The following is a 13,393-nucleotide window of genomic DNA, read 5'->3' as shown; positions in this document are numbered from 1 at the left end:
ATATGCTTCCTCCCCTCCCTCACCAACCACAACTGGAATGATATTGTTTCAATGTTCTCTGGGCCATTAAATGGTAGATAGGTGTAAACACAGGAACAAGCTAATGTAAGCACAGTTTGGGGCTGGTAGGTTATTTCTATTATTTGCAAGGCTGAGTTACTCCGTGATAGTTTTGATCTCAAAGATTTGAAGCCAGTCATACTCAATGTCTTAGGGAATAGGAGGCTGCAAGGTAAATGAAGGATCCACTTCTTGCCTCCTCCTCCTCTTACCTGATAGTTGCACTCAGGGTCCAGGCAGTGGTAGTGTTCCCTATACTGGTATGCACAGTGTATGTGGCCACAGTGCTGACTGCCAGAAAACCTGTGAGGAAGAAGATTTTTGCTCAATCCAAACCAATAAGCATTGGTTAGACACCTACTGTGTATCTGGGCTAGGCACTGAGGTCCAAAAACAAGAAAACAGTGTTGGCCCTCCCTCTTAGGGAGCTTCTAGTATACTCTTGGCTAAACAGGTAAACATTTCATTCATTCATTCATTCATTCATTCATTCATTCATTCATTACTTGACTCATGATCTCATCAACATAGGGACTCCTAGATGAAGAAATTCTTTCTTCCAATGAAGATCATGGCTTTTTTGAAACTCCTAGTCTAAGAACTCACTTAACTTTGGAGTCCAAGATCATACAACAGTATGTGTCACAAACAAGATTTGAACCTAGATATTCCTGGTTCCCAAGGTCAATTCTTTATCCACTTGTGCCCCACTATCTCTCAAACACATAGCAATTTCAGAGTGAGGAGAGCATTGGCTAACATCACAGAGTCTTGGGCAGGAGGTGGAGGAGAGAGAGAAGTGAGTCGGGCCACCAAATAGTCTTGTAAGGGCCGGAGGGCCAAAATGGTGGAAGGAAAGATGAGATGGAAGTGAAACATTAAGAGGGACAGAATCTGAAGTTCCACGAATATACAGATAGACAGACATCTAGTTTAATTCTTTATTTTACAGAGGTAGGAACTGAGGAGAGAGTGGTTAAGTCATACAGATAAGATCTGAAGTGAACTCCCTTTGCTTAGCCAGCTAAATGGTACAGTGGATAGTGAGCTGGCTCTGGAGTTGAGAGGACCTGTGTTCAAATCTAGACTCAGACACTTATTTGCTTTGTGAGCCTAGGCAAGTCATTTTACCCTGTCTGCCTCAGTTTCTTTATCTGTAAAATAGCTAGAGAAGAATGTGGCAAACTGCTCCAGTATCTTTTCCAAGAAAACCCCAAATGGAGACATCAAGAGTCAGAAATAACCCAACAATAACACGCTTCTGACTCTAGAGACAATGATTTTTTAGAGCAAGCATCAGGGTCTTTTGTGGATAGGTGACTTCAGAATTTTGGGCAGCATCATGGATGTGTGACCCTGGACAAGTCACCTGGATCACAGATGTAAGGTGGGAAGGGACCTTCCCACTGAGTTCAACCTATTGGACAGAGGTCAAAGGAAGGCCCTCGCTTTCTATATTTGCCTTCCAAGGCCAGCTTCCATCTCTGAGTTCAAAGGATCTTATTAGGGAATCTAGTCCAACCCCTTCATTTTACAGACAGAGAAACTGAGGCCATGAGATGAAGCAAATCATCTGACATCATACTGGGAGTAAGTGGCAGAGTCATCATTTGCACAGTGTCACTTCTGCCTTCCCTTTCCAGTGACAAAGACACTAAGGAAGGGTGAAAACTGAGATTTTACTGCCTGACAACCCCACTGCCCCCCATTCCCAAGAGTACAGATGGCTCACGCTTATAGATTAGTTTATAGGAAGTCAGGAAAACCTGAATTCAAATGTGGCCTAAAAATGTAGCAGTTAAATGATCCTGGGCATGTCATTTAATCTCTTTCTCTCTTTTTCTCCTTCCTTCCTTCCTTCCTTCCTTCCTTCCTTCCTTCCTTCCTTCCTTTCTTCCTTCCTTCCTTCCTCCCTTCCTTGCTTTCCTATAGTTATCTTGAAAAGTGAGTAGGGCCAATTATTATTATTATTATATTTTCTATATTATAAAAACTATATATTCTACAGATGTGAAAATGGCGGTTCAGGCAATGGTGTGACTTAAGACACAGACATGTAGTTAATAAATGGCAGACTCAAATACAGGTTTCTCCTGAAGTCAAAGTCATGGCTCTAAGCACTATGTGTAGTTGGTCAGGAAAGGACTGGGGATTGGGAAGAGAAGAACTTGAAAGCTTCCGAGTCGGGGAGCACCATCCTGAGAAGGGGAAGAAAGCTGAGCTCCCAAGAGCCTGGGCGAGGATCAGAGGAGCCCCCAGAGGAGCTGAGGGGAAGGGAAGTGAGACAAAATGGAAATTTGGTTCACTCATTCAACCAACAACTATCTATTAAGTTCCTACTGTGTGTGAGATGCTTGAGTGCGGTCCTTGAAGTTAAGCTTATGTCTCACTGATGGCCTGCCAGGGTTCATCTCTATGTTCACATGATTCTAAATTTAGAATAGGAGAATGGGACCCTTGAGACCGCAAAGGTTGACCCCTTCATTTTACGGATGAGGGGACTCGACTAAAGTCACTTGAGGACTAAGAGGCAGACCTGAGATTTGAACCCAGTCCTCTGATATTGAATCTAGGGCTCTTTTCACATAGGAGTGCAGTAAAATAAATTCAAGGAGGTAAAAAGAACATGGACAGCTTGGAAACAGTGATCAGGGAAGGCTCCCTGGAGGAGGTGGCTTCTAAGAAGGCCTGTGGAAGATAAGGCTTCTAAGAAGTTGGAAATGATTTGAAACCAGACTCACATTACAGCAAAGTCACCCAGGTCTGAATCCATCACTGATCAAGTCATAGTTATCAATCACCCTCTATGAGCAGGGCCTGTATGATAAGAGTGAAGCAGTCCCAGACCACATGAGGCTTTATATTCTACTGGGGGGGGGGCGGTAAGGGGTGTATGTGTGTATGTGATTATATGAGTATGTATTTCTATATTTGCATGTGTGTGTAAGTCATTTCACTTCTTTGGAAGTTCCCTTGATGGATGAAACCAACAGGTCCAAGTCCCTTTATAAAATAAATACAAGTTTTTGGTTTGGGGGGTTTTTTGTGGTAGGAGAAAAATTCCCTGTAAAAGGTGGCATTTGGGGACAAATTTTTCAAAGGAAAGAAGGACTCCTAACAGTTTTGGTCAGGAGGAAGCTCATTCTAATCCTGAGACCTTGCCATCTACAACTGAAAAACCTGAAGGAAGCACCTTTGAGAGAACTGAGTGACCAAGAAAGATGACCGGTATACACAGGAGGACCTTACTAAATGATCATTGAATAAACTGGTCTGGCCCTGGCAGGAGAAGGCTGCCCTGGCTCAGGTCTATGAGGAGGCCACAATGCCCCAGGAAAGCCTGCCAACGCTGGTGAAGCAGCTTCTCTGGGCTGGGAAGGTAGAGAAGGCTGGGGCGTGAGGCCTGCCCCAAGGCTGACGCCGAGGAGGCGGCTAAAGGGTTATCTCCATCCTAGGCATTTTCTGACACTTGAAACAGTCCAGAGTTATGAATTTTTAAAGCCCAGCATCTGTTTGGCTTCCCACAGTGGGGAGCTCACACTCACGCCTAGCTCGCCAGCCAGCGTGAAGCCCCAGCCCCAGTCCCTTCCACCCCGCCTGCCTCCCTCCCCATCACCTTCTGATGGGATGCTGTCTTAGAGCCCAAATGAATAAATACACGGATCGAAATAACTGTGCCGAGTCTCCGTAACTGCAGGGATGAAGTTAGGGAGCTTAGCCAGTGTTTACAGACAGGTCCGGTCCCTCTAACGATGATGTGTGAGCACGAGGAGAGGAGAGGAGGGAGAGAAAAGGTCCCAATTATGGGGGGGGGATTACACACAAATAAATATTTAAACTGGAGCTGCCAAAAGGACCATCTGTTGAGGCCCTAATAATGATAATGATAATGATAATAATAATAATAATAATAATAAAAAAAAGGGGGGAAGAGCAGTACTGAGGGAGGCAGAGGCAGAAACACAGGAGAGGGAAAGGAAGACAGTAAGAGAAATTGAGGAGGGGGGGCAGCAAAAATAGACAGAGACAGATATCATGGGCAGGCCCCCACACCCCCTGCCTGGTCAGCAATTAGCACTGTCCACAGATCCTGGAAGGGGCTTTGAGTGAATCTCTTGAGCCAACTGAGGGACAAATACCAACCTTCTCTCCACCCCCATTCATTTGAATAGATTTAAACAGTTGGTCACAGAAAGCATGGAGTCAGGGTAGGGGGAGAAGCAAGGGGTTTCTCTGGCCTTTGGTTCAGGAGGCACACCTGAACACGAGGGCCCTGGCCCTGGACAGGTTCTGAATCTTTCCTGCTTCTGGTCATCCCTCATTCCCCTCCCCAGAAGGTTCTTAGGGTCAGAGAAGACCCCAGTGACTTGAAGGGGGGAACCTAAGAAAAGCAGTACAAATATTGTGTTTGCTTATTTTTCTATTGGGGGGTCATCCCATGGGTCATTTGTGCCTGAACCCCTTTCCAGAAGGCTATATGAGCACAAAGAAGAGTTAGTTAAAATGTCTGAAGGCATTTCTGCCAGCCAGGTGGAGGGATGACCCCGTACCCATTTTGCCTGGTCCCCAGAGACCCTCTCTCCATACCAACCTCCCTCCAGAAACGGCCTACCTGGCAATATATTTCTGGTAAATATTTACATCTTCGGTGACAGCTGGTTTATCTGTGGGCAATCCGTTCCTGGGGAGAGACACACAGGTCATAAATAGCTGATCCGAGAGGCAGGGGGATGGCCTCACTTACCTCGGAGCTTCTAGCTGGGCTAGTCCCTTTTGGCAGAACTTGGACCCCCCCAGGCCCTTGGACACCCCCCCCCCCCCCGCCCTGGGGTTCTGAGGTTGTCAAGCTCATGGCAGAGAAATTCCCTTGGCAAGTGAATGTTACCTGTTCAGGTTGCTCAGGTAAATGGTTCCCACAGGGAGCTAACCCTTCTAAGGCTGCCAGGGGGCAACTTCCTTCATAAGCTATAGAAAGAGGGTTCTGGACTCAAGGGAAGGAAAGCCCAGGAGGTCCTGTTTCTGTCCCCATCTGCTGTCAAGTTTAGGAACAATTGAGGAGTAGACAGTGGAGTATCACAGGGCAAAGGAGAGAGAAAGCACAGGAATAGAGAAGGGAAGAAGAAATGGGCTCAAGTGGCAGGTGTGGGCAGGGCCAATGCCAGAGACTGTCTGGAGAACCTGTAGGGTCTGGAATTGGATCTTCCTGGAACTTGGAGGGGATCCTTCTCTGAGCCTCGAGGGGATTCCTAGACATAAGTCAGTAAGAGAAATAAAGGAATGGTCCAGGCAGGAAGGATCCTGAGCTCCAGAGCTGGGAGGGTCCTTAGAACAGAGAATGTCAAAGCTGGAAGGACCCTTAGAACACAGATGTCAGAGCTGCGAGGACCCTTAGAACACAGATGTCAGAGCTGGGAGGATCCTTAGAACACAGATGTCAGAGCTGGGAGGATCCTTAGAACACAGATGTCAGAGCTGGGAGGACCCTTAGAACACAGATGTCAGAGCTGGGAGGACCCTTAGAACACAGGATGTCAGAGCTGGGAGGACCCTTAGAACACAGGATGTCAGAGCTGGGAGGACCCTTAGAACACAGATGTCAGAGCTGGGAGGACCCTTAGAACACAGGATGTCAGAGCTGGGAGGACCCTTAGAACACAGATGTCAGAGCTGGGAGGACCCTTAGAACACAGATGTCAGAGCTGGGAGGACCCTTAGAACACAGATGTCAGAGCTGGGAGGATCCTTAGAACACAGGTGTCAGAGCTGGGAGGACCCTTAGAACACAGGATGTCAGAGCTGGGAGGACCCTTAGAACACAGGATGTCAGAGCTGGGAGGACCCTTAGAACACAGGATGTCAGAGCTGGGAGGACCCTTAGAACACAGAATTCAGAACTGGGAGGACTAGATGACCTTGATAGTCCAACCCTTTCATTTTATGCTTGGGAAACCAAGGCCCAGAGAGGGGAAGAGGTTTACTGAAAGTCACAAAGGTAGCAAGTTGCAGAGCCAGGATTTGAATCCGGGTCTCATGCCTTCAAATTCATCATTCCTTCCACTACACCACAATATTTTTCACATTCAAACTCCCTGACTCATTCTTCCCCAAGATTTTCTTCTCTTCTGGTAACTAGTGGTCAGGTCAGAAGCACTGTGAAAAGTGAAGGGTCAGAACACATGGTGACTTCATCCCTTCAAGAGGAAGTGCGGATGGCTGCAGGGGCAACACTATCTCAGGGGCTAATCCCTTAGTCATGGCTAGTGCACCTGCAGGGAGGCAGGTGTGGGTCACCAACCTGGGGAAGGCTTTGGCTCAGGGGGCCAAGGGGAGCAAGTCCCTTTCTGGAAGGTCAGCCTGGACTGGACAGCTTAAGGATCCCGATAGATCTTTGGGGAGAAGTCTAGGCCCAAGGTCAGCTGTCCAACCCAGCCTGGTCATCCGTGGGTGGACTTGGGTGCAACCCCAGGGATACCTGGGGAGTCAGATGGGCTGGACCATAGGTCTAAAGATCACTCAGAAAAGAAGGGTCTGAGAGTGGAGAATTAGGAAGGGCCTTGGGGGCTCAACAGAAATATGGAAACCCTCTCCGGGCATCCCTTGATTAAATGTATCCCCTATTGACCAAGTACCAGCCGCTCCTTAGCTATGAGAGGTGTCCTAAAGGGCAGAAAAATTTAAGTGTTCTCTGACAAAAAGAACAGTTGTTCATCTATGGCAGGACGTGCTCAGGTTTAGTACAGGTCAGATTAGGAAGGCAGGAGGGAAACCGTTATTTCTCTTATCACTCCTCCAGAATCTCTGTGATGCTGAGAAAGGGCAGGAGAAGGGATGGGCACAGGTGGCCTGGCCTGGGGCCCTATATGTGATGCCACACTGGGAGAGGAGGGCAAGAAGTTGAGGCATGGTTGGACTTATTAGAATCCTTGGCCCTGGGTTTTAGGCCCCCGGCAGGGTCTTGGAAGACGGCCCGCAGGAGGGATTGGTCACACTGTAGGGAGGAAAGCCTAGATGGCATGGGGGAATACTGCTGGCAGCCCAATGGCCAGAAACTCAGGAGGGTCAGATGAATCTCGGGAGAACTTGGGTGGTCATTCCCCAAAGTTGGGGGGCTTCCCTCTGGTGGAACAGAGAGAAGAGAGGAAGTAGGGCCTAAAAAGCACCATCCTCAGAACACCTGGAGAACTCTTGGGGAAACAGAAGGACAACCTGAACCAGTGGCCACTTCTTGGAGCCCTCCCCCTGAGGGCACAGGTCGAGGAAAGCATCAATTGCCCTAAGAGCCATGAGGATTCCTGGGCATCTGGGTGGTGGTTCAAATACACTAGCCAGGAGGGGTTCCTCACTAAGTTCTGGCTTCTGTTCTCTTCCTCCTGGTTCCCCTGGAAGACCCACCTTCCATCCTGGCCCCCTCTGCTTTGTCTCACAATACTCTCTACAATAAGCTCTAGGACCCCCAAATAAATTTAAAATGGTTCCATGCCTATTTGGCAATGAGCCTGGGCTAGGGAGGCATCCTCTGGCCTCCTGGGCTGTCATTTTAGTTATGGCTCATGGTCCAGGGGAAAGGTCTCCCTTGGTGTGTGGTCTCAACATGCATGTGCTGTGTTTGTTTCTGTGTGTGTGTGTGTGTGTGTGTGTGTGTGTGTGTGTGTGTGTGTGTGTATAGGAGGCTTACTTGACGGTGGAGACGGTCCCTGTAGTGATGGAGTCTGTCTTGGAGAAGGTCGACTTCAGGTACTCAGGGGTGTTGAAAGGCAAGGGGACAGGTGGCTCGGGTCCTACCACTGGGGTAGCGCTGGGGGCGCTGGCGAGGGGCGTGGAAGCCAGGCTGGGGGCAGGGGGCGCCTTGACAGGTGCCAGCTTCTGGATGTTGCGAACGTCGTACTTGGAGGGACGCCCCACCTTGCCGGTCTTGAAGGCGATGGCACCCCCCATGTCTGGGTTGCCCTCCCCGGGCTTGAAGAGATGGAGGTATTTGACATTCTCCAGGTCATACTTGGACGGCTTTTTGTAGGTGTTCCCGTTCTGGGGCCGCATGCTCTCAGTGTTCTTCAGCTTCTGGATGAAGAAGTCATACTTGGAGGCCCGGGCCACCAGCCCTTGCATCTGGGCACTGCTGTGAGAGGGGATTGGGAGGATGGTGGCCTTAGTCTCCAGGTTGGCTGTGTTGCTGGGTAGCCGCAGGCCTGGCATGGGTCCCGGTTCTTTACCCACTCTCTCCTCGGCCTTGGCACCGTGAATGGGCCAAGGGAGCTGTTCGCCAGCCTTGAGTTTGCGGATGTACTCTTCATACTTGGAGAACCTGGGCCGTTTGTTGTCCTCTGAGGTCGGGGGCGCTGGGGAGGCTTCGGGGGCTGCACTGGCATGGAGCTTCTCAAAACTAACCTTGCGGGCCAGCTCATCCCTCATGTTCTGGTCATCGTAGCCAAACATGCCGAGGAACTCGTTCATGGTAGTGGCAGCGTAATCTCGGAGGGAAGAAGCTTCTCCTGTGGGGACAGAGGAGGGGGTCACCCAGGGGGCAGGTGAGGGGCTGGTGACTCCCACAGCGGGGAGGGTGGCCCCCGCCCTCCCCCCCCCTCTTCCCAAGGGGGGAGGGGGATATGGGGGGCTGAGGGGACATGATCTACGGACATTTGGCTCACTTGTTAGGTTTTACGACTCTTAAATTAATTTGTTTAAAAAAAAAGTAATTAATACTGGGGTAAAATAAAACGAGTTCATCAATGCCAGGAAAATCAATTTCCTAAATGTTCTGGCCGATGGCTTTTCAGTACATTAAACAAAGTTTCATAAATGTCTCTGTGCTCTCGCCTTGGCCTAATATGAAGGAAAAGCGATTTTACTGGAAGTGAGGCCAGCGAAAATCCACCTCCTGGGCCTTCTCCTGGGAGCAGAGGGAGAGTGGGGGCAAGTGGGAAAATGGGTCAGGGACGGAGGGGGCCGGGAAGCATCGTTGAGTCAGAAGCCTACATCTGGAAAGGATCTCAGAAGTCACAAAGGACAACCCTCCCTCCTCCCATTTCACAGAAGAAAAACTGAGAGCCAGAGTGAGGAAGCAATATGTCTAAGGTCACACAGCTAAAGAGTGGCAAAGTCAGAATCTGAACCCAGACCAGGTCCCTCAAGATCTATCAGAGAGGGCAAGGGTAAAGGAGGAGGAGACCAGAGAGATCAGAGGCCAAGAGAGAGAGAGAGAGAGAGAGAGAGAAAGAGAGAGAGAGGGAGAGAGAGAGAGAGAGAGAGAGAGAGAGAGAGAGAGAGAGAGAGAGAGAGAGAAACTTTAAAAATCAACACTTCCCATCTTACAGATGAAGAAACTGAGGTTCATGGGAGTTCAGGGACTTGCTAATTTTAAATCAATGATACTAAGGCTAAGCCCTCCCCCTCTTCCCCAACATGAATTTGTACTTGTATCTCCTTATTTTTGTCCATATTGTTCCTTGCTTTCCCTCTCCTTGTAGAATATAAACTCCCAGACAATTTCATTTTATCTTTGTATGCCAACTCCTGGCATAACCCTTGAGACATAGTTGGTGCTTTCATGATTGAATGACCCTATTCCAACCTACCCTCTTTTGTACTCTCAATCTCTCTCTCTCTCTCTCTCTCTCTCTCTCTCTCTCTCTCTCATAGGACCAGAGATTTCTAGCTGGAGGAAACCTTAGGGATCATTTCATTATTTCATCATTTTACAGATGAAGACACTGGTCCCTAGAGGAGAGGTGACTTACTTAACCAAGGTGGTAAATTGTAGAGCTGAGATTTGAACGCAGGTCACTCTGTCTACAGTATGTAATAAATACTTATTATGCAATCAGCTAAGCAAATCCATTATTGTTCTCTGCTGTTCTCCAAAGTCTCATCCTTAGAATGAGGATCCTAGATTTAGAGCTGGAAGGGATCTCAGAGAACACCGAGTCCAACCCTCTCATTTTTCAGATAAGGAAACCAAGGCACAGAAGTTCAGTGGCTTGCTCAAGGCTAAACGGGAAGTAAGCAACGGAGGTTTAATTTATGCCTACGTCTATCCTCCCCCCTTTTTTTGCCCTTATCAGCTTTGCATTCTTCTCTCCTCACAGAGGGTCCACCCTTTTGCCACCCGACAACCACTCTGGCAAATTTCTATTCTCTGTCTCTTTCCATGCCCGTTGTAGAAATGGCACCAGGCCAGGAGAAACCTGGGCAGGTAACTCTGTGGCTTGGGGACCTGGGCCATCCCAGACCTGGCAGCCTAGCTGCGGTCTCTGTGTCCTCCCAAGGCTGCTTTGCTGGTCACTGTGAAGGGAGGAGGGGAGAGGGAGAAGTGGAGCCTTCAAAGGGAGCTGGAGGTCACCCAATAACAGAGCAAAGGAGGAAATACAGATTGGTCTGACGTGCCAGCTCAGATTCATTTAAGCTTCAATCTGACACGGAGGCCCTCCTCCCCTCTTGTGCCCGCAGTCGCCTCCTCCCTCCCGCCAAGCAAAGATTTACTGTGTGCAGGAGTCCTTCAAACCTCCCTCCTCATCGCCTCCAATCACTCACTGCAACTCTCCTGGGTGGGTGGTACAGGGGGTTGCAAGCACAGGCTTGGGCTGGGAATAGACTGCCTCACAAGGGCTCAGGTAGTTTTCTGGCTCTTCCCCTCACTGCCCCCCCCCAATACTCAAAACTGCATTGTTGAGGGCAGAGTCCTAGTGAAAAGGAGAGAGATCATGCTATAGCCTGGCAATTGAGCAGGATTTTGGAACAAACACATGCAGACACACACACACACACACACACACACACACACACACACACACACAATCTAACGGAGACACAAATCCACAGCCATTTAATTTTCCAAATATATTAAGGCTGGCATACAATTTCAGAATCAACAGCTCACATAGGTGTGGGCCACTCTCCAGCCCAAGGGATAGGGGGCACAAGTTTACAGGTGCACATTGTGACCCTTTTGTGTAAAATAACCCATTCTGCAATTCTCCTCTGTTTTATGGGCAAATTCATCCCATTCACATTCACAGTTTGCTTTAGGGTTGATTCTTGCAGTAACACACATATACATACAGAGTTCAGCCAATGTGAGGAATTAAGAAGAAGTAACAGAAGGGGGACCAAATGATCACAGAATTATAGAATCCTTGCTAGCCAGCATAAAGGACAAGTATACCCTTAGTCTAACTTGACACATCATACCTAGCTCACCTGGGCCACAACAGATGGAAAGGGAGAGAGAAGGACAAAAGAAGAATAATGAAAGGGAGGGATGGGATAGGAGATTAGGATCTCCTATAGAAGCCCTTGGAGGGTTTTCTGTCTCTGACAAGGCATCATGTCCTGTTCTGGGATTGATGGACAGACTCAACTCCCCGAGACAGTGAATTTATTTGACTGTCCCAGGGTCCCCCAAAGTCCCCAAAGTCTTGGGCCTTGCTCTTACTATTTTCTCAGGTGGCAGCAAAGAGAGGGACAAAAACAGAAATCCTCTGGGGAACAGGGAATAAAGGCAGCTCAGAAGGGAGGCTGCTCTCTGGGCACAGCCCTCTTAGAACTTGGGGCAATGTCAGCATGGGAGAGAGGAGACACGGTCACCCTGTTCACGGGCACCGCCCAGATGGAGCAGGCCTTGGGAGATGGACAATGCCAGGCCCTGGTGGCTGCTGGTGGAGAGAGAGGAGAAGGCTTTGGCCCCAGAACATGTGGCTCAGCGACCAGGGGAAATGAACTAAAAATAGCTGAAGACAGCGTACTATATATGGCAGGAAAATACCAAGTCCTCCTGGAGCAGCTCAGAGGGAACAGGGGCCTGGGGACCCTGGGCCTAAAATTCATGGCCCTGAGCTTCTGGGAGCCCCAGGAGAAGGCAGGCAGGAAGGGACAGGCAGGGGAGAAAGGAAGAAGAACCAGGGGCACCCAGCCCATTCGGCTGCCATCCCAAAGTCTCTGGCAACTTCCATTTGCAGGGACTGGGTGGTGGGGAGCACAGAAGGGGTGTGGGTCCAGAACAACATGACCCCATGGGTGTCAGACTACGGAGTAGGCTAGGAATGGAAGTGACCACCATGCCAGTCTTGTCCTCCAAGTCTCTGCTGCCAATTGTTCTGACCACTGACTGGAGGCAGACTGGAGGGAGGGGCAGCCCGGGCCAGGCTGACCCCCTGATGTTCCTCAGTCTCCTTCCATGGAAGGCCAGGGTAGGCTTCCTCTAGTGCTGCCAGGGGCAGTGGGCAGCACAGATGGGAGACTTCCGGGGGGCTGGTGCCCCCTTCCTTGTTCACCCCCCCCATCCTGGTGCAATCACCTTGTGTCTGAATATGGCAAGGGCTTTCCCTATCAGAGGAAACTGAAGGTCACACTTTTCCTCATTGATCTTGCAATGTTTGTTAATTACTCTGTCACTGATGTGGCGAAGGATAATTAAACAGCTCTGTTTATATCTTATATGCATAATTATGTGGCTGCCTGGGCTCCCCGCACAGGGAGGAAGATGCGCCCCTCACTGCAGGGGAGGGGGGTGCTGGGAAATGGGGCTGGGGGAGGGGCAGATAAGGCGACTCACTCCTTGTGAACCACCCCAGGGGTTGGAAGGGAAGAAGGGAGGGCATCTGGACAGATCCATGGTGGAGGGGGATTCAATCCCACTGGGTGATAACCCCAGACTATGGGGTCTCCTTAAATTCACCCACCATCAGATCTCTAACTCCCTTCTTCTCCACCCCTCTTCCCTTTCCAAGGGTCAGACATTGGCCAGCTAGACTGCCTTGCCCTGGGGTGCCCCCAGCAATCCACACAGTGGGGTACCTCACCTCCTAAGGAAGATAGAGGCAATTGTGATTCTAACTCTAGAGCTGGAAGGGACCTCAGAAACCATCAAGTCCAAACATCTCTTTTTTTACAAATGAGGAAACTGAGACCCAGACTTGCCCAAGGCCACACAATGATACTAAGTGAAATGGGAAGATTTGAATTCAGTCTTCTGACTTCCACTTCTAATGAATGGAAAGGCCTTCTAGTTAGTGGAAGAAATAAATAAACCATTTAGGTCACCTGGGAACCTCAGGAGAGAACTGGGAAGAAGGAGACAAGCCAAAGAACAATGTAGACAGACAGAGGCAGGAGGCAGGAGGCCGAAGGAGAGGCCCAAGTTGTGGAGAGATGGGAGGGAAGGAAGGGGCAGACCTCAGGAAAGACCTTGGCAGGGTTGGAAGGGGGATTAGCCTTAATCTGCTTGGCCCTAGAGGCCAGAGCTAAGAGCTAGGGGTGGAAGTTACATGGAGGCAGGTTTCAATTTGATAGAGGGAGATAAACTTTCCAACATTTTTGATCTGGCTCCAACTGGATGAGG

General features: G+C 49.4%; 1 protein-coding gene across 5 annotated transcripts in view; it reads right to left on the bottom strand.

Moving 5' to 3' along the window:
- The window catches only part of CASZ1 (castor zinc finger 1), a 242,534-nt gene that overhangs the window by 34,196 nt on the left and 194,945 nt on the right, over window positions 1–13,393 (bottom strand). For all 5 annotated transcript variants that reach the window (XM_074218472.1, XM_074218474.1, XM_074218473.1 and 2 more), the window contains 3 exons: window positions 7,736–8,549; window positions 4,673–4,741; window positions 273–363 (listed from right to left, as the gene is read on the bottom strand). In XM_074218472.1, coding sequence (XP_074074573.1) covers window positions 273–363; window positions 4,673–4,741; window positions 7,736–8,549 — 974 coding nt within the window. The remainder of the gene's footprint in view (window positions 1–272; window positions 364–4,672; window positions 4,742–7,735; window positions 8,550–13,393) is intronic.

This window comes from Macrotis lagotis, chromosome 1, assembly GCF_037893015.1.
Source record: "Macrotis lagotis isolate mMagLag1 chromosome 1, bilby.v1.9.chrom.fasta, whole genome shotgun sequence".
Lineage (NCBI taxonomy): Eukaryota > Metazoa > Chordata > Mammalia > Peramelemorphia > Peramelidae > Macrotis > Macrotis lagotis.
Note: the sequence above shows the minus strand (reverse complement) of the source record. Positions and strands in the feature narration are given on the sequence as shown.